At 35.1% G+C, this 25,074-nt stretch overlaps 1 protein-coding gene across 6 annotated transcripts in view; it reads left to right on the top strand.

Moving 5' to 3' along the window:
- The window catches only part of SBF2 (SET binding factor 2), a 438,265-nt gene that overhangs the window by 329,517 nt on the left and 83,674 nt on the right, over nt 1-25,074 (top strand). For all 6 annotated transcript variants that reach the window (XM_081280887.1, XM_081280893.1, XM_081280888.1 and 3 more), the window contains exons 18-21: nt 16,989-17,159; nt 20,982-21,244; nt 23,882-24,054; nt 24,941-25,014. In XM_081280887.1, coding sequence (XP_081137013.1) covers nt 16,989-17,159; nt 20,982-21,244; nt 23,882-24,054; nt 24,941-25,014 — 681 coding nt within the window. The remainder of the gene's footprint in view (nt 1-16,988; nt 17,160-20,981; nt 21,245-23,881; nt 24,055-24,940; nt 25,015-25,074) is intronic.

The following is a 25,074-nucleotide window of genomic DNA, read 5'->3' as shown; positions in this document are numbered from 1 at the left end:
TAAACCACATAGTTGGAAATTGATTTTGATCCAGTTTCCTGTCTTAATAGATACAGTAAAAATAAGCTCAGTCAACTAAACTTCTCACATGAGGGTTTTTCAGGACTTTGGATTTGTAAATTCTCACCTAGGAGCAAAGATCCAGGAAATAAAGGTTCAATAGATGGTGCTGAATCTTGGCCAAGTGTATATACCCTGGCAGGTTTGAAGTGAATTTGTTATATTTCTGCAATTTTTAAGGTGCTAAGGGTAAATATTCTAGCTAGACAGTGAAAAATTCTACCTGACATACAGAAGTATTTCCAAGCCACTTAAGGACCCATATATTTTGTAAGAATCAAATTCTAATTTAATAAAAGAACTTGAAACATTTGCTCAAGGTTATTATAATAAAAGTTGACCTATTCACTAACTTAATCTAAACATTTTCTTATCTCCACTTGTAAAACAAATTTGATAAGAACATTCTTCTTCGAGAGGTAAATAATAAAGGTTATCTTATTTTCTGTTTAATTTTTATTCCATATATAATAATCTCATTTTAAAATATTATATGTATTATATATATGTTAATTTTAGAAATTAAAAAAATTATAGCTTATCACAAAAATAGCAGTCCCAGCCCAACTTCCAGAAATCTATCTACTTTCCAGGGACAACCATGTTGAACATGGTGACGCTTTAGATATTTCTTTTGGTATTTGGGTTAGCATTTCTAACTAATAAGCTTTCACAGCTATTTCTTAATTTTACAATGTTAGACATTATGAAGTGACTTGAATTGTAAAGGTTTGGGTCTCTTACATTACCACCACATCTGCCCATCCTCTTACAAATTTCTCCCTCCTTTCATTCCACACAGTAACACATCCCACCTTGTCAGTCTGGCATTAAGTCTGATTTCTACTCTTTTGTTTGTGATCCATTTTATCTCTATGCTCCCTTATAGAATTGCCCTTTATGGATTAAATATTCATAATGTTATGCCTTATGCATAACATTATGTAGGCATAACATCATTAGGTAGGCATTAGTTGGATCTTTCAATCTGAAAAATCTATGACCTTCCGTTCTGCAAAATACTAATAAGAAATACTAATAAGGATATTCATTTATTTGATTATTTTCTCCTCTTAATTTTCTCTGCTTCTCTTTAGAATTCCTATTAATTGGATACTAACTAGATTTTTTTTAGATTTATCCATGTTGTTCCATGTGACAATAGTTCATTCCTTTTTATTATTGAATAGTAATCCATTATATAGATATACCACAATTTGGCAATCCATTAACCTGTTGGTAGAAATTTGAATTGTTTCCAGATTTTAGCTATTTCAAATAAGGGTACTATGAATAGTTATATACAAAATTTCTATAGATATGCATTTCACTTTTTCTTGGATAAATACCTGGAAATGGAATGGCTATATCTAATGATAGGTGTATGTTTAACTCCTTAAGAAATGGCCAACCTTTTCTCCAAAGAGCTAACATTTTCTATTCCTTCCAGAAGTGTGAGACTTTTGGTTCCTCCACATCTTCATGTTAGTGTTTTAGCTATTGTTAATTTATCTTCATGTTAATTTTAGCTATTCCAATAGACAGGAAGTAATATGTTGTTGTGATTTTCATTTGTATCTTCCTAATGACCAATAATAATGAGTTTCTTTGCGGGCGCTTATTTGCTATCCATATGTCATCTCTGGTGAAGTGTCTATGCATATATTTTGCCCATCTTTTTTAACTGGTTGGTTGTTTCTCTACTTGAGTTTTAAGAGCTTATTACATGGTTTGCATACAAGTTGTTTAATAAATATGGGATTTTCTATTATTATCCTAAAATAGTGTCTTTTTATTCTCAAGTTTCTTTAAAAAATCAGAAGTCTTTGCCTAGTCAGAGGTCATAAAACTTGTTGTTGTTGTTGTATTTTCTTCTAGAACTGTTACATTTGAGTCTATGATTCTTTTTTGAGTTAATTTTCATATATGATATTATATATCACCAATGATCCAATTGTTCTGACACCATTGATTGCAAAGATTATCCTTTCCCTCCTGAATTGCTTTTGCATCTTTGTCAAGATATTTGTCCATATACAGTAGCATCTATTTCTGAACTCTTTTTTTGTTGTTGTTGTTATTCCATTGATTTTTTTATATCAGTCTTAAGTATCATAGATTTATAATAAGTCATGAAACCAGATAATGTCAGCACTCTTTGTTTTCCTTTTTCAGAATGCTTTTGGCTATTCTCTGAACTTAGAGTTTCTGTGTGAATTGCAAAATGAGTTTTTCTATGTCTGTAAGGACAAGAAGCTTGTGGGGTTTACATTGAATTTTTAGATTGATTTAGGGAAAACTAACAATTAAGCAACATTGAGTGTTTCAGTCCATGAATAAAATCAATCTCTCCGTTTGTTTAGGTCTTTAGTTTCTTCCAACAGTACTTTAGAATTTTTAGTGTCCACGTTTTGTGAGATTAACCTCTATAGTAATTAAATTTTTGATGCTATTGTTAATGTTATTATTTTTTAAAGATGGTATTTTCAAAATTTTTATTTTCATTTCTAGTTAAAGAAATATTTTTATATTATTCAAGTATCCCACAATCTTTTTAAATTCATCCTAGTACTTTTTTATAGATTTTGGCAGATTTTCTATGTGGACAATTTACATTACCTACAAAAACAGACAATTTTATTTCTTCCTTTCCAACATGGATACTTTGTATTTTTTTCTTGCCTTATTTCCCTGACTAGAACCCCTAGTACAATGTACAGTGTTGAGCAGACAGCAAGAATGGACATCCCTGTACTTTTTACAATCTCCATGGAAGATGTTAAGTCTTTCCTCATTAATTTAATGTTTAACTGTAGGATTTTCATAGATGCCTTTAAAGGTTGAGAAAAATCTCTTATTATTTATAGATAACAAGAGTTTAGGAAGAATTTTGTTAAATGCTTTTTCTGTATTTTGTTCGGTCAGTTTTTAAATGTCTTTTATTCCTAATTAACACATAATTGTACATAATTGTAGGGTACAAGTGTGACCTTCAAAGCCTCTCTGCATTACTAAAATAGTCCTGTGATTTTTCTTCCTTAGTTGGGGCAGATTTTGTTAACTGATTTTGAATATTAAACCTGCCCAGCAGAACTTCCACTGTTGGTGGTAATGTAAATTAGTACAACCATGAAGGTTTTCCTCAGAAAACCAGAAATAGAACTACTGTTTGATCCAGCCAATCCTACAACAGGTATACCTTGAAAGGAATTAAAATCAGTATGTCAAAGAAACATCTGCACTCACGGGTTTATTCCAGTATTGTTCCCAATATCAAGATATGGAGTCAGTGTTGGTGACTATCAACAGATGAGTAGATGAAGAAAGTGTCTTATATATACACAATAAAATATTATTTGGTGAAAAAAAGAAAGAATGAAATTTTGTCATTTGCAGCAAATGCATGTGACTGGAGAACATTACTTTAAGTGAAATAAGCTAGACACAGAAAGACAAATACTATGTGTTTTTTTGTTGTTGTTGTTTTTTTTTTTTTTTTTTTGTTTGTTTGTTTTTTGTTTGTTTGTTTGTTTTGTTTTGTTTTTGTACCAGGGATTAAACACAAAGGTACTTAGCCACTGAGCTACATCCTCAGCCCGTTTTGTTTTTTATTTTGAGAAAAGGTCTCACTAATTTGCTTGGGGACTCACTAAATGGCTGAGGCTGGCTTTAAACTCCTGCCTCAGCCTCCCAAGCCACTGGGACACAGGCATGTGCCACCACACCCAGCATATGTTTTCACTTCTGTGTGAAAGCTAAAAGGTTGACCTGAAAGAAGTAGAAATTAAAATACTGGTCACCAGAACCTGGGAAGAGTGTGGAGGAGGTTGGAAGAAGAGGAGGACTTCAGTGAGTACAGGGGTGCAGCTGGATAGGAACAATAATTTCTAATGTTCATAGCAGGATGACTATGGTTGACAACAATTAATTGAATATTTCTAGTAAGTAGAAAAGAGGATTTTGAATGTTCCTAATACAAAGAAATGATAAATGCCTAAAGTGATATATATACCAGTAACCCTGACCCGATCATTACATATTAAGTACATACATTGAAATATCACACTGTACCTCATAAATATGCACAGTTCTCTCTCATATGTGGAAGTTAGAGATAAAAATATTTATAAAAGGGACTTCATGAAAATAGAAAGGAAACCAGTAGAATAGAGGAGGGGAAGGAACGAGGAAGAAACTTGAAAACTAAATTTATCAAATTATGTCACATGCCTGTATAATTATGTCACAGTGAATCCCACTATTGTGTAGAATGTTAATGCCCAATAAAAATATTTTTTAAAAAAAACCTGTCCTGCATTTCTAAGTTATACTTCACTTGGTTGTGATATATTATTTTAATATATTGCTAGATTGAAGTTGCTAAAATTTTGTTTTGAATTTTTACATCTATGTTCATGAAGCATATTGGTCTATTTTTATAATATCATTTTCTTGTTTTAGTGCTAATTAGAATAAGACTGGCCTTAGAGAATGAGTTGGGAAGTATTCTCTCCTCTTTAATTATTTGGAAGAATTTATATTGAATTGGTATTTTTTTTCTTTTTTTATTTGTTGAAAAGGTACTAGGGACTGAACTCAGGGGTGCTCTCCCACTGAACTATATCCCCAGCCCATTTTTTTGTTGTTTGTTTTGTTTTGTTGTTTGAGGCAGGGTCTTGCTAAGTTGCTCAGGCTGGCCTCAAACTTGTGATCCTCCTGCCTCAGGCTCCTGAGTAGGTACCTTTGCTACCACACCCAACTTTAATTTTCATTTTAATTGAGACAGTATTCCTACATCTTTATGGGGTACATTATGGTCATTATGTGGAAACATTGTATAATAATCATATCAAGGTAATAAGCATTTCCATTTCTTCAAAGATTAATCATTTTTATTTATTGATTTTCATATTCTACTTTTCTAGTAATTTTGAAATATACCATAGATTGTTTTAACAAGTAGTTACCCTACTGTGTTATAGAAAAACCAAAACTAATTCCTCCTTTCTAAATTTTCAGTGACCCTTATTGACTTTCTTTCTGTTCCCCATCCCTTTTTGTTGATTACATTCTCCTAATCAGGTCTTTTATCCTCCTAGTTTATAGTACCATCCTAAACACAATCATTCATTTTTATCTCTCACCATGTGGGATATAATTCTTATATTCCTGTATAGATAATAGACACTTTGTAGACAAGAATCTTATGGTGCATGACATTATGATAATGAAAATCACAAGTCTCCACTTTTTTTTTTTTAAAGAGAGAGTGAGAGAGGAGAGAGAGAGAGAGAGAATTTTTAATATTTATTTTTTAGTTCTCGGCGGACACAACATCTTTGTTGGTATGTGGTGCTGAGGATCGAACCCGGGCCGCACGCATGCCAGGCGAGCGTGCTACCGCTTGAGCCACATCCCCAGCCCAAGTCTCCACTTATGAGTAGATTTAGAGGTGGATTGTTTCTAAATGTAGGTTTAAAAATAGCTTAAATTAAATCAAATATATTTTTTAATTCTTGAGTTCATAAAAATATTAATTTAAGAAAAACAAAACTAATGCTCCTCCTTTGTGGTAAAAAATAATATATAATTCCTTGTTTGTAACTTCTTATTGGTAGTAAGCTCAAAGGCAAAAAGAATATGTCAGATGATACTGCTAGAATGTTTCCACCAGACTAGTGGAAACTCAGTAGGACAAATGATCCTGTTTCTTCAGAAAATAAAGTACAAGTGGGAAAAGAATCTATAGAATAAAACTGATCTTAGGGATAAACAAACTAATGTTATAATGTAGCTTTATTTAGATCCTATCTAAATTGAACAAACTGATTGTAAAAATAACAACAAAAAAAATAGAGGAGAATTACATTTATAAAGCAACTGCAAATTTGAACACCAAGTCAATATTTAATATAAAAGAATTCTTGTTAATTTTTTAAAAAGTGTATTGCAAAATAAATCTACATGAATAATTTCTTACTGGAAAAGTAACCCCAAAATGCTTAGTGGTACACATAACAATGGTAATTATCATATTTGGGGAGCCCCCCTCTCAATTACTTCCAGGCCCTATTAAGTGGTACCAAAACAATAATTAAAAGCCAATAGTTAGCCAGGCATGGCACACACCTGTAATCCCAGAGGCTCAGGAGGCTGAGGTAGGAGGATCATGAGTTCAAAGCTAGCCTCAGCAACCTAGCAATGTCCAATGCAACTTAGTGAGACCCTGTCTCAAAATTAAAATATAAAAAGAACTGTGGATGTGACTCCATGATTAAGCACCCCGGGTTTAATCTCCAGTACCCACCCACCCCAAAAAAAGTTGATAGTTGACTTGTATCATAATATTCATTTACCATTATTTATTATAGTCAAAAGTTAGAAACAAGCCAACTGAAAACAAGGAAAAACTATATATTCATACAGTGAAATCCCATACTGTAGTTTCATTGTACAGTAGTCCAAAACTAGACTCCAGCCAAACTGTCTAGGTTTGAATTCCAGTTCTGGCTCTACCACTTTCTAGAAGTGTTCTATGGGCAGGTTACTTAACTTCTTAGTGTCTCATCTTTAAAAAGCTGGGCTTGGTGGCTCAAGCCTATAGTTCCATCTACTTGGGAGGCTGGGGTGGGAGTATTACTTGAGACCACAGGTTTGAAACCAGCCTAAGCAATACAGGAATATCTCATTACAAAAATAAAGACCAGGGCTGGGGATGTGGCTCAAGCGGTAATGCGCTCGCCTGGCAAGCACGGGGCGCTGGGTTCAATCCTCAGCACCACATAAAAATAAAATAAAGATGTTGTGTCCACCGAAAACTGAAAAATAAATGTTAAAAAGTTTTCTCTCTCTCTCTCCCTCTCTTCTCTCTCTCTCTCTTTAATAAAAAATAAATAAAAATAAAAATAAAGACCAGAGGAAATAATAGTACTTATCTCGATGGGTCATAAGATTTCTGTAAGGTTTAAATGAGTTTATAAATATTGGTAGTAAAAGAAATCTCCACAGATTTAAGATAGTCTCTGCATTCTACATTATTCTTTAAGATCATCACATATTTATGGAAGGAGTCCTGCTTTCCATCCTGAAATCTAGTTTCTCTCTGAGCCCCCCAAAAGGAAACTCAGGCCTGTGTGGCAAACATGTAGCCAGATAAGATTTAGACAGGCGCTTTGTACTTACATCTAAACCTTTCCCTTGACAATCTATCTGGTCTCTCAGATGATTTCTGTCCATTTGTTTGGATTTTAATCTGGCCTGCTGTTTGGTGAGGCCCATAAGTTTATTCTCCACATCCTGCCCCATGCTGGGTTTCCTTTGAAAGCTTTGTAGAAAATGAATGGCATTGCTTAATCTAGTACTTTCAGGGCTATTTTTTCTAGATAAGGAAGGAAATCAACACATTCTTCAGTGTCTCATAAAACTGCATGACAAAATAGCACTTGCTTCTTTAGGACAGAATCATAAGAATTATTATGAAGTATAAAATAAATATTAGTGCCAGAATTGAAGGGAAAGGGAGATGTCATTTGACATCAGCATTCCCTACCACTACTCTCAGTATGAATTGAATCTCATCTTTGTATAAAATAAAATATCATGAAGCTAGCAATATATACCAGTTTGAAAAAAAACATCTTGGAAACATTTTTGCTTAAAGAAAAAGAAGTGATTAAAATTGGGAGATAGTTTTATCCATAGGTGCTTTTTTTTTTCTCTATTTAAAAACACTACTATTTTGGCCAGGTGTGGTGGTGCAAGAGAGGCAAAGGCAGGAGGCAGGAGGCAGCAGCTTGAGAGGCGGAGGCAGGAGGATTGCGAGTTCAAAGCTAGCCTCAGCAATATAGCGAGGCACTAAGCAACTCAGTGAGATCCTGTCTCTAATAAAATACAAAATAGGGCAAAGGATGTGGCTCAGTGGTAGAGTGCCCCTGAGTTCAATCCCTGGTACCAAAAAAGAAAAAGAAAAAAAAACTACTATTTTTACAGATTATACTGAATCAGAAACCCTAAAAAGTCTCATTTCATCTTTCCCTCCATAATTATATTACAATTTTGTTTTGTGGGGAAGTATCCTAATTTTTATATCTTACAGAATTTTTGTATTCCAGTGTAATGGAAAATCATATTTCTGTTCCCATCTCATCAGGCGTTCTTGGACAAATCCATTCTTTATAGGGTTTCTCAAATGTGCAGTGAAGATATGCAATATTCAACTTTTGCAGTCTGCTTTGCAGCCCAACCAGACTGAAAAGTTCCATTTTTACAATTTCTGTCTGAGGGAATCTAGGTAGAATAAGGTGCTACTGCCCTCTGCTGGTCCTGAGAACACACCTGCCCTTTCAGTGCAGTGGCCCTGCCCATTCTAACAAAGGGCCCCAGAGTCCTTGCCCACAGTTGAACAAACAGCAGGAAATCACAAAGAAAGGCAGATTTCATGTTTGGGAAAATAATAATATTTTTAGCATCTGGAAAATAGTGATTTCTTGTACATATATCAGATACCATAGCCACTCATGACTGTCTTGCCACTGAAAGTATTTATCCTATAATCATTTCACCTGGCTATAATTCTCATCTAGTAAACAAGCTGTGGGTTCTGACCGTTTTGGATCACTGTTACTCTCTTTTGCACCATTTTTCTACTTCAAACATATAGAGTCCATAGATTTACAGAAGCTTTTGCATATTCATTTTAGTTTTTGAATAAACAGGAAGATAATGTCAATGAATATGTACCACAGATAGGGAGTATACAGCATCAGTGAGGAAAATGCCAAAGGAGAAAAGAAGGGCTTCATTAGACTCTCAGAGTCCTGTAGAGCTTTGTAAATTTTTTATTAAGAGATTTATAATTAATAAGTTTTTTGATGTGTGATTTTCCTTTAAAAAATAAACTGATAGGATCCTAAGGAAACTAATGAGGATTTGTTAAGAGCTCAGTTTTCCTGAGCTTGACTATATTAATGTAATTTCAGCTTGACTATATTAATGTAATTTCCAGAGCTTTTGGAGCTGCTGTTCTATACACTGTGCAATTCATCTGTATTAAAAGGTGCTGCTACCCAGGCTGGAGATATAACTCTGTAATGGAGAGTGTCCCTAGCATGTGCAAGGCTGTGGGTCCAGAGAAAGAAAGGAAGGAATGGAGGGAGGGAGGGAGGGAGGGAGGAGAAAAGAAAAGAAAGAAATAGTACTACCTCTGATTCTTCTCATGGGAAAGGCAGTTAAGAATTATGTTTTTATCTTATTTGAACTACTTATCTTTAAAATCTTTTTCACAGTAGGCCTATGCAATGCTACTAAAGCAATGGTCAGTTCTTAGAGTGAAGGACTAAACTGTGAGTGGTAGTCCACATCTCAAGTATCTTCGTGCTAATGTATAAGGAATGTGTGACTTGCTGTTGTGGCTTCTGCTTATACACTTTCAGCACCAAACATTTGTCCATGATTTTCCATGGGTAGATAGTAGCTGTTCCTCAAGCACTTTGGTCTCAGGGAACTGATGAATTTTGCTTCATGGTCATCCCTATTTACAGCTAAACAACAGGAAGAATAGGGGTGGAAGTTCACCTCAGCAGCACTACAAAGAGCCTCTGAGAAGCAAAACCACAGCTACCTTGCTTCCAATTATACAAGTACTACTTTTTTAATTATTTTTTTGTTGTTGTTTATATGTGGTGCTGAGAATGGAACCCAGTGCCTCACACACACTAGGCAAGCACTCTACCACTGAGCTACAACACCAACCCCACAAGTACTACCTTTTTTTTCATTTTATTCTTTTTAATTTGGTTTAATTATAAATTAACAAATTACAGTTGCATATATTTATAGAGTACAATTTGATGTAAGGATTTGTACATACAGTGGAATAATTAAATAAAGTAGTCAACATATCCATCTTCTAAAATGCTTATCATGTTTTGTGGCTAAGAACATTTAAAATATACTGTCTTAGTAATTTTGAAATGTACACTATATTCTTATTTACAGTATTCACCAAGCTGCACAATGTTATCTCAAAGGAAAATAGTCTAACTCTCTTGGTCTAATTGGAGCTTTTTTTTTTTATTCTAATCAGTTATACATGACAGCAGAATGCTCTTCAATTCATTTTACACAAATGGAGCACAATTTTTCACTTCTCTGATTATACACAATGTAGGGTACCCCATTCCTGCAATCATGCATGTACCTAAGGTAATGATGTCTATCTCATTCCACCATCTTTCCTACTCCAAGCCCACTCCCCTCCCCTCCCTTCCTCTTTGCCCAATCCAAAGTTCCTCCAATTGTCCCATTCCCCCCCCCATTATGTATTAGCATCCACTTATCAGAGAAAACATTTCACCTTTGGATTTGGGGGATTGGCTTACTTCTCTTAGCAAGATATTCTCCAACTCTATCCATTTGCCTGCAAATGCCATAATTTTAATGCCACTCTCTTAATGCTGAGTAATATTCCCTTGTGTATATATACCACAGTTTTTTTAATCTATTCATCTATAGAAGGTCATTTAAGTTGGTTCCACAGTTTGGCTATTGTGAATTGTGCTGCTATAAACATTGATGTGACTGCATCACTGTAGAATGCTATTTTTAAGTCCTTTGGGTATAGACCAAGGAGTGAGACAGTTGAGTCAAATGGTGGTTCCATTGCACGTTTTCCAAGGAATCTCCATACTGCTTTCCAGATTGGTTGCACCAATTTGTAGACCCGCCAGCAATGTATGAGTGTGCCTTTTCCCCCACACTCTCGCCAACACTTATTCTTGCTTGTATTCTTGATAACTGCCATTCTGACTGGAGTGAGATGAAATCTTAGAGTAGTTTTAATTTATATTTCTCTAATTACTAGAGATGTTGGACATCTTTTCATGTATTTGTTGATTGATTGTATATCTTCTTATAAGAAGTGTCTGTTCAATTCCTTAGCCCATTTATTGATTGGGTTGTTTGTTTGTTTGTTTGTTTTGGTGTTAAGTTTTTTGAGTTCTTTATATATCCTGGAGATTAATGCTCTATATGATGTGTGTGTAGTAAAAATTTGTTCCCATTCTATAGATTCTCTCTTGGCCTCATTGATTGTTTCTTTTGCTAAGAAGCTTTTTAGTTTGAATTCATCCCATTTATTGGTTCTTGATTTTATTTCTTGCTCTTTAGGGGTCTTGTTAAGGAAGTTGGAGCCTAATCCCACATGATGAAGATTTGGGCCTACTTTTTCTTCTAATAGGTATAGGGTCTGTGGTCTAATTCCTAGGTCCTTGATCTACTTTGAGTTGAGTTTTGTGCGTGGTCAGAGGGGTTTAATTTCATTTTGTTACATATGGATTTCCAGTTTTCCCAGCACTATTTGTTGAAGAGGCTATCCTTTCTCTAATGTATATTTTTGGTGGCTTTGTCTGGTATGAGATAACTGTATTTATGTGGGTTTATCTCTGTGACTTCTATTCTGTACCATTGGTCTACCTGTCTATTTTGGTGCCAATACAATGCTGTTTTTGTTACTGTATCTTTGTAGTATAGTTTAAGGTCTGGTATTGTGATGCCTCCTGCTTCACTCTTCTTGCTAAGGAATGCTTTTTCTATTCTGGGTCTCTTATTTTTCCAAATGAATTTTTCTTTTTCTATAAGGAATGATGTTGGAATTTTAAGTGATATCACATTGAATCTGTACAGCACTTTTGGTAGTGTAGCCATTTTGACAACATTAATTCTGCCTATTCAAGAGCATGGGAGATCTTTTCATCTTCTAAGGTCTTCTTCAATTTCTTTCTTTAGTGTTCTGTAGTTTTTGTTGTAGAGGTCTTTCACCTCTTTTGTTAAATTGACTCCCAACTGTTTTATTTTATGTGTTTTTTTGAGACTACTGTGAATGGAGTGGTTTTCCTAATTTCTCTTTAACAGGATTCATCACTGATGTACAGAAATGCATTTGATTTATGGGTATTAATTTTATATCCTGCTACTTTGCTGAATTCATTTATTAATTCTACAATTTTTCTGGTGGAACTTTTTGGATCCTCTAAGTATAGAATCATATCATCTGCAAATAGTGATTGTTTGAGCTCTTCTTTTCCTGTTCATCTCTCTTTAATCTCTTTCATCTTTCTCTGCCTTTGATGTTAGGGCTCAGTTCCTATTCCAGCTTTAGTTTTAGTATACTCTATACCAAAAAGGAAATTAGCATATATTAAGCATTATAATTTTTCCAAGTATTTTTTACATCTGCTATGTATCTCTAAGTAGCAACCAACTTTTGCTACCTAATTGTTTTCTATACAACATTAATAATAATCCTTAGTATCTAACATTTCAGAAAAGAATTTTTTCAGTTGCTTCAAAAAAAAACTTTTTCGAAACTTTTAGTTTTACTCACAGAAAACAGATTCTAAAGAATAAAATGGACCCCCCCCAAAAAAAATGCCTATTAAAAATCTAGTCTGCTATTTTCTAAGAAATAATGATAAAAAAATTTTCTAATTATTTATACACAGTACTGAGAATTGAACCTAGTGCCTTACACATGAGAAGCAAGCATTCTACCACCACAACCCTAGACCTGAATAAAAATTTTTGAAGCACCTTTAACTTTTAGAAGCGAAAGCAATAGCTACGGAAAGATAACTCAAATCATTTACTGAAATTTTCTTTTCTTTTTTTTTTTTTTTGGTACTGGGGATTTAAACCCAGGGGCACCTAACCATTTAGCTACATCTTCAGCCTTCTTTTTAAAAATATTTTTTATAGAGGGAGTACTTACAAATTCATTCTACGAGTCCAATATCACCCTGATTCCAAAATAGAAAACTTCAGACTAATATCTCTAATGAATATAGAAAATCCTCAATAAAATTCTGGCAAATTGAATACAAAAACAATATCAAAAAGATTGTGCACCATGATCAAGTAGGATTTATCTCAGGGATGCAAGTTTGGGACAACATACGGAAATCAATAAATGTAATTCATCACATCAATAGACTTAAAGATAAGAACCATATGATCATCTCGATAGACACAGAAAAAGCACTTGACAAAATACAGTACCCCTTTGTGTTCAAAACACTAGAAAAACTAGGAATAACAGGAACTTATCTCAACTTTGTAAAGGCTATCTATGCTAAGCCTCAGGCAACATCATTCTAAAAGGAGAAAAACTGAAGGAATTCCCTCTAAAATCTGGAACAGGATAGGGATGACCTCCCTCACCACTTCTATAGTTCTTGAAACACTGGCCAGAGCAATTAGACAGGCAAAAGAAATTAAAGGAATAACTATAGGAAAGGAAGAACTTAAACTAGCACTATTTGCTGACGATATGATTCTATACCTAGAAGACCCAAAAAACTCCACCAGGAAACTTCTAGAACTAGTAAATGAATCCAGCAAAGTGGCAAGATATAAAATCAAAACCCATAAATCAAAGGCATTTCTGTATATCAGTGACAAATCCTCTGAAAAGGAAATGAGGAAAACTACCCCATTCACAATAATCTCAAAAAATAAAATAAAATACTTGGGAATCAATTTAACAAAAGAAGTGAAAGATCTATACAATGAAAACTACAAAACCCTAAAGAGAGAAATAGAAGAAGCCCTTAGAAAATGGAAAGATCTACCTTGCTCATGGATAGACAGAATTAATATTATTAAAATGACCATACTACCAAAAGCACTATACAGATTCAATGCAGTTCCAATCAAAATCCCAATGGCATTCCTCATATAAATAGAAAAAAGCAATCATGAAATTCATCTGGAAAAATAAGAGTCCCAGAATAGCTAAGCAATTCTAAGCAGGAAGAGTGAAACAGGTGGTATCGCTATATCAGACCTTAAACTATATTACAGAGAAATAGTAACAAAAACAGCATGGTACTGGCACCAAATCAGGCTGGTAGACCAATGGTACAGAATAGAGGACACAGAAACTAACCCACAAAATTACAACTATCTTATATTAGACAAAGGTTCCAAAAGCATGCACTGGAGAAAGGATAGCATCTTCAACACATGGTGCTGGGAAAACTGGAAATCCATATGCAACAAAATGAAATTGAATTCCCTATCTCTCACCATGCACAAAAGTTAACTCAAAATGGATCAAGGATCTAGGAATTAAACCAGAGACTCTGTGTCTAGTAGAAGAAAAAGTAAGCCCTAATCTTCATCACATGGGGCTAGGCCCCAACTTCCTTAATAAGTCGCCTATAGCACAAGAATTAAACCAAGAATCCACAAATGGGATGGATTCAAACTAAAAAGTTTTTTCTCAACAAAAGATATAATCTGTGAGGTGAACAGGGAGCCTACATCCTACGAACAAATTTTTACCCCTCACAATCAGATAGAGCACTAATCTCTAGGGTATATAAAGAACTCAAAAAACTTAACACCAAAAAAACAAACAACCCAATCAATAAATGGACCAAGGACCTGAATAGACACTTCTCATAAAAGGATATACAATCCAATCAACAAATATAAGAAAAAATGCTCATCGTCTCTAGCAATCAGAGAAATGCAAATCAAAACTGCTCTAAGATACCATCTCACTCCAGTAAGAATGGCAGCTATTATGAAGACAAACAACAAGTGTTGGCGAGGATGTGGGGATGTGAGGATATGCAGGTGGGACTGCAAATTAGTGCAGCCAATTTGGAAAGCAGTATGGAGATTCCTTGGAAATCTGGAAATGGAACCACCATCTGACCCAGCTATTCCTCTTCTCGGACTATACCCAAAGGACCTAAAAACAGCATATTACAGGGACACAGCCACATCAATGTTTTTAGCAGCACAATTCACAATAGCTAAACTGTGGAGCTAACCTAGATGTCCTTCAGTGGATGAATGGATAAAAAAAGATGTGGCATTTATACACAATGGAATTTTCCTCAGCACTAGAAAAGAATAAGATCATGGCATTTGCAGGTAAATGGATGGCATTAGAGAAGATTATGCTAAGTGAAGTTAGCCAATCCCAAAAAATCAAATGCCGAATGTTTTCTCTGATATAAGGGGGGTGATTCAAAGTGGGGTACAGAGGGAGAGCATGGGAGGAAGATTACCTCTAGATAGGGAAGAGGGGTGGGAGAGAAAGGGAGGGGGAAGAGGGGTGGGAGAAAAAGGGAGGGGAAAGGGGAATAGCAAGGATGGTGGAAGGTGATGGTCATCATTATACAAAATATATGTATGAAGATGTGAATTTGGTGTCAACATACCTTATATACAAACAGAGATATGATAAATTGTGGTATAAAGGTGTACTAAGAATTGTAATGCAAAAAGAGAGAGAGAGTTCATTTATAATGGCATAATTTGGCATGAACATAATTTATATACAGAGTTATGAAAAATCATGCTGTGAATGGATAATTATGAATGTAATGCATTCCACTATTGTCATGTATGTAAGAAATAAATAAAAAATATTTTTTATTTAGAGGCAGGATCTCACTAAATTGCTGGCTTCAAATTTGCTATCCTCTTGCCTTGTCCTCCTTGGCTGCTAAGATTACAGGCGTGTGCCACTGTGCCTGGTGTAAATTCTTTTTTAAAACACAGCACTAGGGTTATAGCTCTTGCCAAGCATGCATAAGGCCCTGCACTCAATCCTCAATATCACCAAAAAATAATTTTAAATACGTAAAGTATTATCAGAGGTTTCAAGACAAAATATTAACTTTTGAGAAACACTGTCTTAAGTGAAGAGGGGGCATAGTAGTGCAGATTGGCAAATAATTTATTTTCTAATTTGTTTTCAGTTGTTTTTGGAAGGCCATTTGGTATAATGAAAAGGTCAGGGGCTTTGGAACCAAACTTTAGGCCTGAAACCCTGTTCCATTACTTACATGATTGCTATATGGCGTTAGGCAATCATGTAACCTTCCCCAACCTACTGTTTTCTCTTCCTTAAATTGTGGGTATTAATGTTCATCTTACAAAATTTTTAGTATTAAACTAGATATGTAAATATATATGAAGTACCTACCAAGTACTTGCAGTTAGTTTTCCTTCCCTCTGAAAATTACCTTTATTTATTTATTTGTTTGTTTGTTTATTTATTTTGGAGTTGCGGGGGATACTGGGAATTAAACCCAGACTATATGAATTACATCCCCATCCCTTTTTATTTTGAGAAAGCATCTCACTAAATTGTTCAGGGTGACCTCAGGCTTGCAATCCTCCAGCCTCTGCCTCCTAAGCAGCTGGGATTATAGGTGGCATACTGCTATTAATTACCTCTTAAGTATACCCTAATGCTAAAGTCCAGCAAAAACTCCAGATTTAGTTACTAGAAAATTCCAGCAAAAACTCAGATTTAGTTACTAGAAAATTCCCTTAAAACCCAGAAAAGTCTTCTTGGGAGTATGCAAGCCAAACAGCAAGCAGCTAGTTGAGAATGTAGTGGGCTGGAGTGAGCAGTAGTGAGAGAATAATTCCATGAGCCACGAATTCAAGATTTGCCCTCATTCTGTGTGTAAAACTAAACTCATATCTCACTTAGTGAAGTTTAAAAAAAAAAAGTCCTCTAAAACCCAGTAAAAGAAATTTTAAAGTATCTAGAGTTCTATGTTTAGGTTGTGATAGATTTTATTATATGTCCTAATTATAATAACATATAGTGCCTACTGTGCATGCACATGATACATTTCTAGGTTTCATATATTCTCTATGTAATATCTTTGATTTTTAACTGTTACTAAATGCCCATTTTGATAGGTTAAGTAGGTAAACTTAGACCCTAAAAATTTTGATAACAAGCTCAAGTTTGCCAGTTAAAAGTGAGTAGGATGCTGATTGCTAAACCTTTGGAGAAATCCTTTGACAATCTCTCCAGTTGACTGTGGTACCTGTGAACTTCTGAACTGTTACAACTCTTGCAACCACATGGTGATAAATATTGTGTGTTCTTACAGAAACTAGCCCCTGGAGTCAGCCAGTTTGCCTACACCTGTGTGCAGGACCACCCCATTTGGACAAATCAGCAGTTTTGGGAGACAACTTTTTATAATGCAGTGCAAGAACAGGTTCGCTCCCTGTATCTCTCAGCAAAGGAAGACAATCATGCCTTATATCTGAAGCAAAAGGTAAGAGAAAAGAAGGGTACTTGGGCTGGGGATGTGGCTCAAGCGGTAGCGCGCTCGCCTGGCATGCGTGCGGCCCGGGTTCGATCCTTAGCACCACATACCAACAAAGATGTTGTGTCTGCCGAGAACTAAAAAATAAATATTAAAAATTCTCTCTCTCTCTCTCACTCTCTCTCCTCTCTCACTCTCTCTTTAAAAAAAAAAAAAAGAAGGGTACTTATATGAGGCTAGAATTCTGATATTTAAGAATACTTACACAGATATTCCAAAACTAGTCATTTCCTACTACTGTATTTTGGGTTTACTTTAGATACCCTGTGTTATCTTCTTTTTTGTTGATTTTGGCATATTTTTCCATAATAACTTCCCTATAATCATCTTAATCATATTTTAATAAATAAGAATTCTTTGGAAACAATTATAGGAAAGTGAAAAGAAAGAACAAACCTAAAGTAAACTCTATGCAACCAACTTGCTTTCTTGAAGAAATGTCAAATTAAATTTAATTTATTCAAGGCTTGTGGTCCAGTGGCAAAGTGCTTCCCTAGCATTTGCAAAGGTCCTGGACTTGATCCCAAGCACCACAAAAGAAAGGGAGGAGGTGAGATGGCAGCAAAAAAGAAAATAGTTAATTTACTCTAAAATATATGTAAAATTAAATATGCCAGCAATAAATTTAGGTCTTCTGTTAGGAATATTTTGTATGTTTCTGTATGTCCCAATAGCATATAATTTTTTCAAGAACAAATTAAAAAATTGTTTTTAATTTGAAAAAGTAGTTTAAATAGTTTGAAATTTTAAAATTTATTAGCTTTCTGGTATCATACAAGTCATGTTACTTCTGTGTGCCTTATTTTCTCATTCATAAAATTAATAAATATGATTATTGTAAGATTTCAGTATTTAGTACTTGTTAAAACTCATTGAAGAGTACCTGGCACATAGTAAATAATAAGTGATTTTATTTGTTTATTTGTGGTACTAGGGGTCAAATTTAGGACCTCATGCACATGCTAGTCAAACACTGTACCATTGAAGTACATCTCCAGCTCTAAAAAATAAGCATTAGAAGTTATCATCCTCATGAATTTGAACTTAAAGCAGCCTAAAAATTAACTAATTATCAATTTTGATTCACTTAAGAGTAATTTTTAGTTCTACTTGCTGGGCAAGTACATCACTGCTGATTCCATCATTTTTCATTTTAAATTAGCTTTATACAATATAAAATAAAATTTTTTTGGTATTTTAACAGACCCTACCAGTAGTATTCAAATATTTCTGTGCCTTTTATTATTTGAAATATAGTATTTGTCAATTATTTAATATAAGAACAAACAGCATTGACATCTGCCTGGTATGCCACGTTGTTCTTCACGACCTATAAGGTGCTATGCAAATGTCAATCACTGTTGTTATCACTTAACTCTTCAGCCAACTAGGAATACCCTCTTAAAAATCCTACTGTTAGAACTAGGATATAGCTGCAGTGCGTGCCTAGCATGCACAAGGCCTTGGGTTCAATCCCCAGCACACATCACACACACAAAAAAATCCTACTTTCACCTACCAACTCATGTGTATAATAATGTTTGACTCCCACAATTACCAGGAAATCTAGCTATATTTTTTGTGACCTTAGTTAATCTATCATCATCTCCCAAAGAACAGAAGAAGAAACATAATCATACTATTAGCAAATGTTATTGGAAGAACTGTGAGTCAAGAATTTATTGTAACTAGTAGCTTAAAAGAAATCAAGCCATAGAGATAAATAAATACAGTGAAATTTTAGCAATGAGAAATATCCATCTGTGTTTTGCTTCTGCTGCCTTAAGTCTGTTTCTGTGATTCTAAAGACTAGGTTTTGTTCTGTAGTAATTGTTATATTTTGTGTTTTCATTTCTGCTGCTATTGATATGTAATAGAAGATGTTTTCTTAATTTTTAGACAATCAATTTTTTTAATTTTTTTTATTGGTTGTTCACAACATTACAAAGCTCTTGACAAATCATATTTCATACATTAGAATCAAGTGGGTTATGAACTCCCATTTTTACCCCAAATACAGATTGCAGAATCGCATCGGTTACACATCACATTTTTACATACTGCCATATTAGTGACTGTTGTATTCTGCTACCTTTCCTATCCTCTACTATCCCCCCTCCCCTCCCCTCCCATCTTCTCTCTCTACCCCATCTACTGTAATTCATTTCCCTCCATGTTTGTTATCCCATTCCCCTCATAACCTCTTATATATAATTTTGTATAACAATGAGGGTCTCCCTCCATTTCCATGTGATTTCCCTTTTTTTCTCCCTTTCCCTCCCGCCTCATGTCTCTGTTTAATGTTAAACTTTTCTTCCTGCTCTTCCTCCCTGCTCTGTTCTTAGTTGCTCTCATTATATCAAAGAAGACATTTGGTATTTGTTTTTTAGGGATTGGCTAGCTTCACTAAGCATAATCTGCTCTAGTGCCATCCATTTCCCTGCAAATTCCATGATTTTGTCATTTTTTAGTGCTGCGTAATACTCCATGGTGTATAAATGCCATATTTTTTTTATCCATTCATCTATTGAAGGGCATCTGGGTTGATTCCACAGTCTCACAATTGTGAATTGTGCTGCTATGAACATCGATGTGGCAGTATCCTTGTAGTGTGCTCTTTTAAGGTTTTCAGGAAATAGTCTGAGAAGGGCAATAGCTGGGTCAAATGGTGGTTCCATTCCCAGCTTTCCCAGGAATCTCCATACTGCTTTCCAAATTGGCCGCACCCGTTTGCAGTCCCACCAGCAGTGTACAAGAGTACCCTTTTCCCCACATCCTCGCCAGCACTCGTTGTTGTTTGACTTCGTCATGGCTGCCAATCTTACTGGGGTGAGGTGGTATCTTAGGGTGGTTTTGATTTGCATTTCCTTGACTGCCAGAGATGGTGAGCATTTTTTCATGTACTTGTTGATTGATTGTATGTCCTCCTCTGTGAAGTGTTTGTTCATGTCCTTGGCCCATTTGTTGATTGGGTTGTGACAATCAATTTTTTTGATTTTTAAATATTTTCGATGAATGGATAAAAAAAATGTGGCATTTATACACCATGGAGTATTACGCAGCACTGAAAAATGACAAAATCATGGAATTTGCAGGGAAATGGATGGCACTAGAGCAGATCATGCTTAGTGAAGCTAGCCAATCCCTAAAAAACAAATACCAAATGTCTTCTTTGATATAATGAGAGCAACTAAGAACAGAGCAGGGAGGAAGAGCAGGAAGAAAAGATCAACATTAAACAGATACATGAGGTGGGAGGGAAAGGGAGAGAAAAGGGAAATTGCATAGTAATGGAGGGAGACCCTCATTGTTATACAAAATTACATATAAGAGGTTGTGAGGGGAATGGGAAAATAAACATGGAGAGAAATGAATTACAGTAGATGGGGTAGAGAGAGAAGATGAGAGGGGAGGGGAGGGGGGTAGTAGAGGATAGGAAAGGTAGCAGAATACAACAGTTACTAATAGGGCATTATGTAAAAATGTGGATGTGTGTGATTCTGCAATCTGTATTTGGGGTAAAATTGGGAGTTCATAACCAACTTGAATCTAATGTATGAAATATGATATGTCAAGAGCTTTGTAATGTTTAGAACAACCAATAAAAAATATTTTCTTGATATTTTTGTCAAAAATAATGAATGCTGATAAAATATATAGAAACATATAGAATATTCCTAAGAGAAGACCTAGATTTAAAATATCATTCTGGTTTTTAAAGCTCATGTGAAGTGATGGATGTTCTTTGGCTTGTGTTGCTCTGTTTTCTAGGATAAGCTTCCTGATGACCAATATCAGGAGAAGACCGCAATGGACCTAGCAGCCGAGCAGCTACGCCTTTGGCCAACTCTGAGCAAATCAACTCAGCAGGAGCTAGTGCAACATGAAGAGAGCACTGTCTTTAGTCAGGCCATTCACTTTGCAAACCTCATGGTCAACTTGTTAGTTCCACTGGACACAAGTAAAAACAAGCTCCTGCGAGCATCAGCGCCTGGCGACTGGGAGAGTGGGAGCAACAGTATTGTCACAAACAGGTACTGGAAAGTAAAAACACAGAGACCCTCCTTCTGTTTTTGGGGGGCTAAGTCTTGGCTTAGCAGAAAGTATAAAGTATTTTAGACAAATGTTATTGTTACTATTTCAAAAATTAACCATTTTCCCCCATCTTCGCTCAGCTTTTCTCTACTGAAATATCTTTACTTCATTCTACTATTCTTAACCTTCTCCCACATACTCTTCTCTTCCATGATCTAATTTTCCTAAAGTTTTACCCACTACTGATCCAGCCCTTCAGTTAAATTCTGCTAAAGCAATTTATAGAAAGCAACCTGAAAAATTACTAGTAGCTCTTGCTTACCAAAGTGATTATTGGCTTCTCAGTCCTCCTTTACCTCAGCTTATCTGTGGAATATACCTAATCGTGTGCTCCACCATGCCTTCCTCTCTACTCTCCAGTGACTTCCCATACCACTGAGAATAAAACCCAAAGTCTTTATCATGGCCTACAGGACCTAACAGGACCCTGATTATAGCTTTGACCTTCTTTCCTATCATTCTTCTGTCAACCAGCCTGCTAATACTTGGTTTACCTACTCATACTAGTCCCAAATGCTCCAAGCATAGTACTACCTTAGGGCCTTTGTACTTTTTATTTCCTCATATTTTCTCTGAAATAGCTACAAGAATCACACTCTTATTTAGGTATTAGATCAAATGTCATCTACCAAGAGACTCTCCTGACTTCCCTATCTCAAGTATCACCTCTAACATTCCATCTCCACCTTGCTTTTATTATTCTTTCATGATATTTTCTACAACCTGATTTATTTTCTTGTATTTTCTTATTGCCTATCTCTTGTCTATTATGTTCAATGCTATATCTCAGCTTCTTTGCAATATAGTAAATACTTATTAACATTTTGTTGAGCAGATGATTAAATGAATGAATAAGTGAACTAATCAACTAAGCAGTGGTAAAATTCTACCCTTTTTTGATCTTCATTGCTAGATGTTGCAACATCCTGGTGGTTCTTCTAGCTCTCCTAAATTCCTCTTCTCAGGCTCTTTTCAGGCAGTTCCTCTTCTCTTTCCATTCTCAATCCTGCCATTGCTTTCACATTCTGTTGGAAAGCTCACTCACAGACCTAACTCTTTGGCCCTGAATTCTGAATCTTCCTATCCAGATAATTTTTTTTTCTTCAAAAACATTTCAGAGGGCTGTGGTTGTGGCTCAGTGCTCACCTAGCACACATAAGGCTCTAGGTTCAATGCTCAGCACCACATAAAAATAAAATAAAGGTATTGTGTCCACCTACAACTAAAATATATATATTTAAACACACACACACACTTCAGAATTTCTGGTCTCCCAGGCTAGACAGTGTGGATCCAGAATTTACATATACAGTCATCTGCTCAGACCTCTTATTTCATCCTGTAAGGTTCTAATTCATCCTTTGGTTATTTTATGTGAACAACCTAGCTTAGGCCTTATTACTTCAATTATTATAATTATTATAATAGTCTCTTAGTTGTTTCATTTTTTTCCTTCTTCTCCTTCAGAATTTATCTCATTGTTTCATTCCTCCCTTTCTGTAATTACTACCACAAGAATCTTCCTGAAATGATGCTTCCACATTCCTTTGCTGTTCATAATCTCACAGATTATTTTATCAATTCTGAACTCACTTGCTTGATTTTTAAGATCTTCCTTAGTGTGTATCAGCTTTATCTCTCAGTGCTATTCAAGTTGATCTCCACTATGACTGTCAATAACTGTATTTTCCTTTTTCTTTGAAGATGTCATTAGATGATCATGATCTTTCAAAGTCTGCATAGTGAGTAGCTAAGGCATCTAAGTTCTTTAATGGCTTGGGATAATGTGATGGCCATATTCTCTGCTAAGCTTTACTTTAATAGTTTTCAACTGATGTGGTTGGTTTTAGAAGAAAGAAGTGAGTAGGTTAATACAGACAAATGAGTCTTTTCTGTGATTAATAGTCAATTTGTTGAATAATTGGAGATTAACTAATTAACAAGGTCATGGATTGAGCTTTCATATCTGCTTCATTTCAAGTTTGTTCCCCTTTCTTGCATGATTTTTTTACATACAGAAGAATAGTGGTTTCAGAGTGGCCCAGCGGGTTGTGACTCACTCAGAGAAGTGCCAGCAAAAGAAAGGGTCATAGGATAGTTTGGTTCTTCCTTATGAAAAAATATGCAAGTTGCTAAAAGAAGTTCTTTTACTCATCCTTCTAGGGTACATGTTCCCCAGTTGCCAAAGATAGCCACATTACTTTGTCTGGTTCTGTGTAGTAATTAACTTAAGAGAACAAGTTATTTTGGAAGATTCAGGCAATAGATAGTAACTCAGACAGTTCTCTGTTAATTTTTTTGTGTGTGTGTGGTTCCTGAGTTCCTTTTTTAGAGAGTCACAGAAGGTATTCCCTACAGAAACAAATCTGGGTCCAAAGGATAATGCTAGACAGTAGTTTCCAAAGGTAGGCAAGTAGAACATCATGTTTTACTACTGTCTTTTATATAGAAGTCATGGAGTTGAGTGAACCCCTTCCTACTTCTAGCAAGTTTCAGTTGCTCTGTAAATCAACTTATATAGTTGTCATTTGTTGCATTTGAGTACTGACCATGACTTCTGCCTTTGATTTTCCTAGTATTGCAGGAAGTGTAGCTGAGAGCTATGATACAGAGAGCGGGTTTGAAGATTCGGAGAACAATGATATTGCCAACTCTGTTGTGCGGTTCATTACTCGATTTATTGACAAGGTTTGTACAGAAAGTGGAGTTACTCAGGATCACATCAAGAGCCTTCATTGCATGATACCAGGTAATCACTTTGCAAATATTAAAAATTAAGAATATTGGAGATAATTGAATTCAGGATATTACCTGTAATACCTGTCTGCAAGTAATTTGGCCATGTTATTTATCTTCTGGTTTTTTAATATCTTTAAATTGTGATAACATATATATGAAACATAAAATTTGCAATCTTAACCATTTTCTTAATTTTTTTTTAGTTGTAGATGAACACAATGCCTTTATTTTGTTTATTTATTTTTATGTGGTGCTGAGAATTGAATCCAGTGCCTCACACATGCTAGGCAAATGCTCTACCGCTGAGCCACAGCCCCAGCCTCTTAACCATTTTTAACTATATAATCCAGTGGCATTAATTGTGTACACAATGTTGTGAAACCATCACCACTATTTCCAAACCTTTTTCATTACCCAAGTAGACACGACAATAAACAACAACTTTCTGTTTCCCCACTCCCCAGTCCTCCATAATATCTAATTTACTTTCTATCTCCGTGAATTTGTCAATTCTAGATATCTTCTATAAGTGGAATCATACAATATTTCAACCTTTGTGATGGCTTATTTCATTTATTTAATGAATTTTGTTCATTTAACATTTTCAAGATTTGTGCATATATCAGAACTTCCATCCCCTTTTAATGGCTACATGATATTCTGTTTATGAATTTGCCAAATTTGTTTACCCATGAATATTCACATACAAGTATAGATACTTGTTTTCAGTTCTTTGGAGTATCCACTTTAGAATAGAATTGCGGGGTCACATGGTAGTTCTGTTTAACTTTTGAGGAACCACCAAACTTTGATTAGTTTTAAATTCGAAAATAGCTTTGATTGGTCTTTATTCCACTTGTGCGCTCTTTCATTTTGAATATTCTGACTCATCCTAGGAATTGTAGCTATGCATATTGAGACCCTAGAAGCAGTGCATCGGGAAAGTAGAAGACTTCCACCTATACAGAAGGTAATTATTCCAGACTACATGCCTTCAGAGTGTAGCATCTCTTCTCAAAATCTGCAGCAA

This window comes from Spermophilus citellus, assembly GCF_964194105.1.
Source record: "Spermophilus citellus genome assembly, chromosome: 2".
Classification (NCBI taxonomy): domain Eukaryota; kingdom Metazoa; phylum Chordata; class Mammalia; order Rodentia; family Sciuridae; genus Spermophilus; species Spermophilus citellus.
Note: the sequence above shows the minus strand (reverse complement) of the source record. Positions and strands in the feature narration are given on the sequence as shown.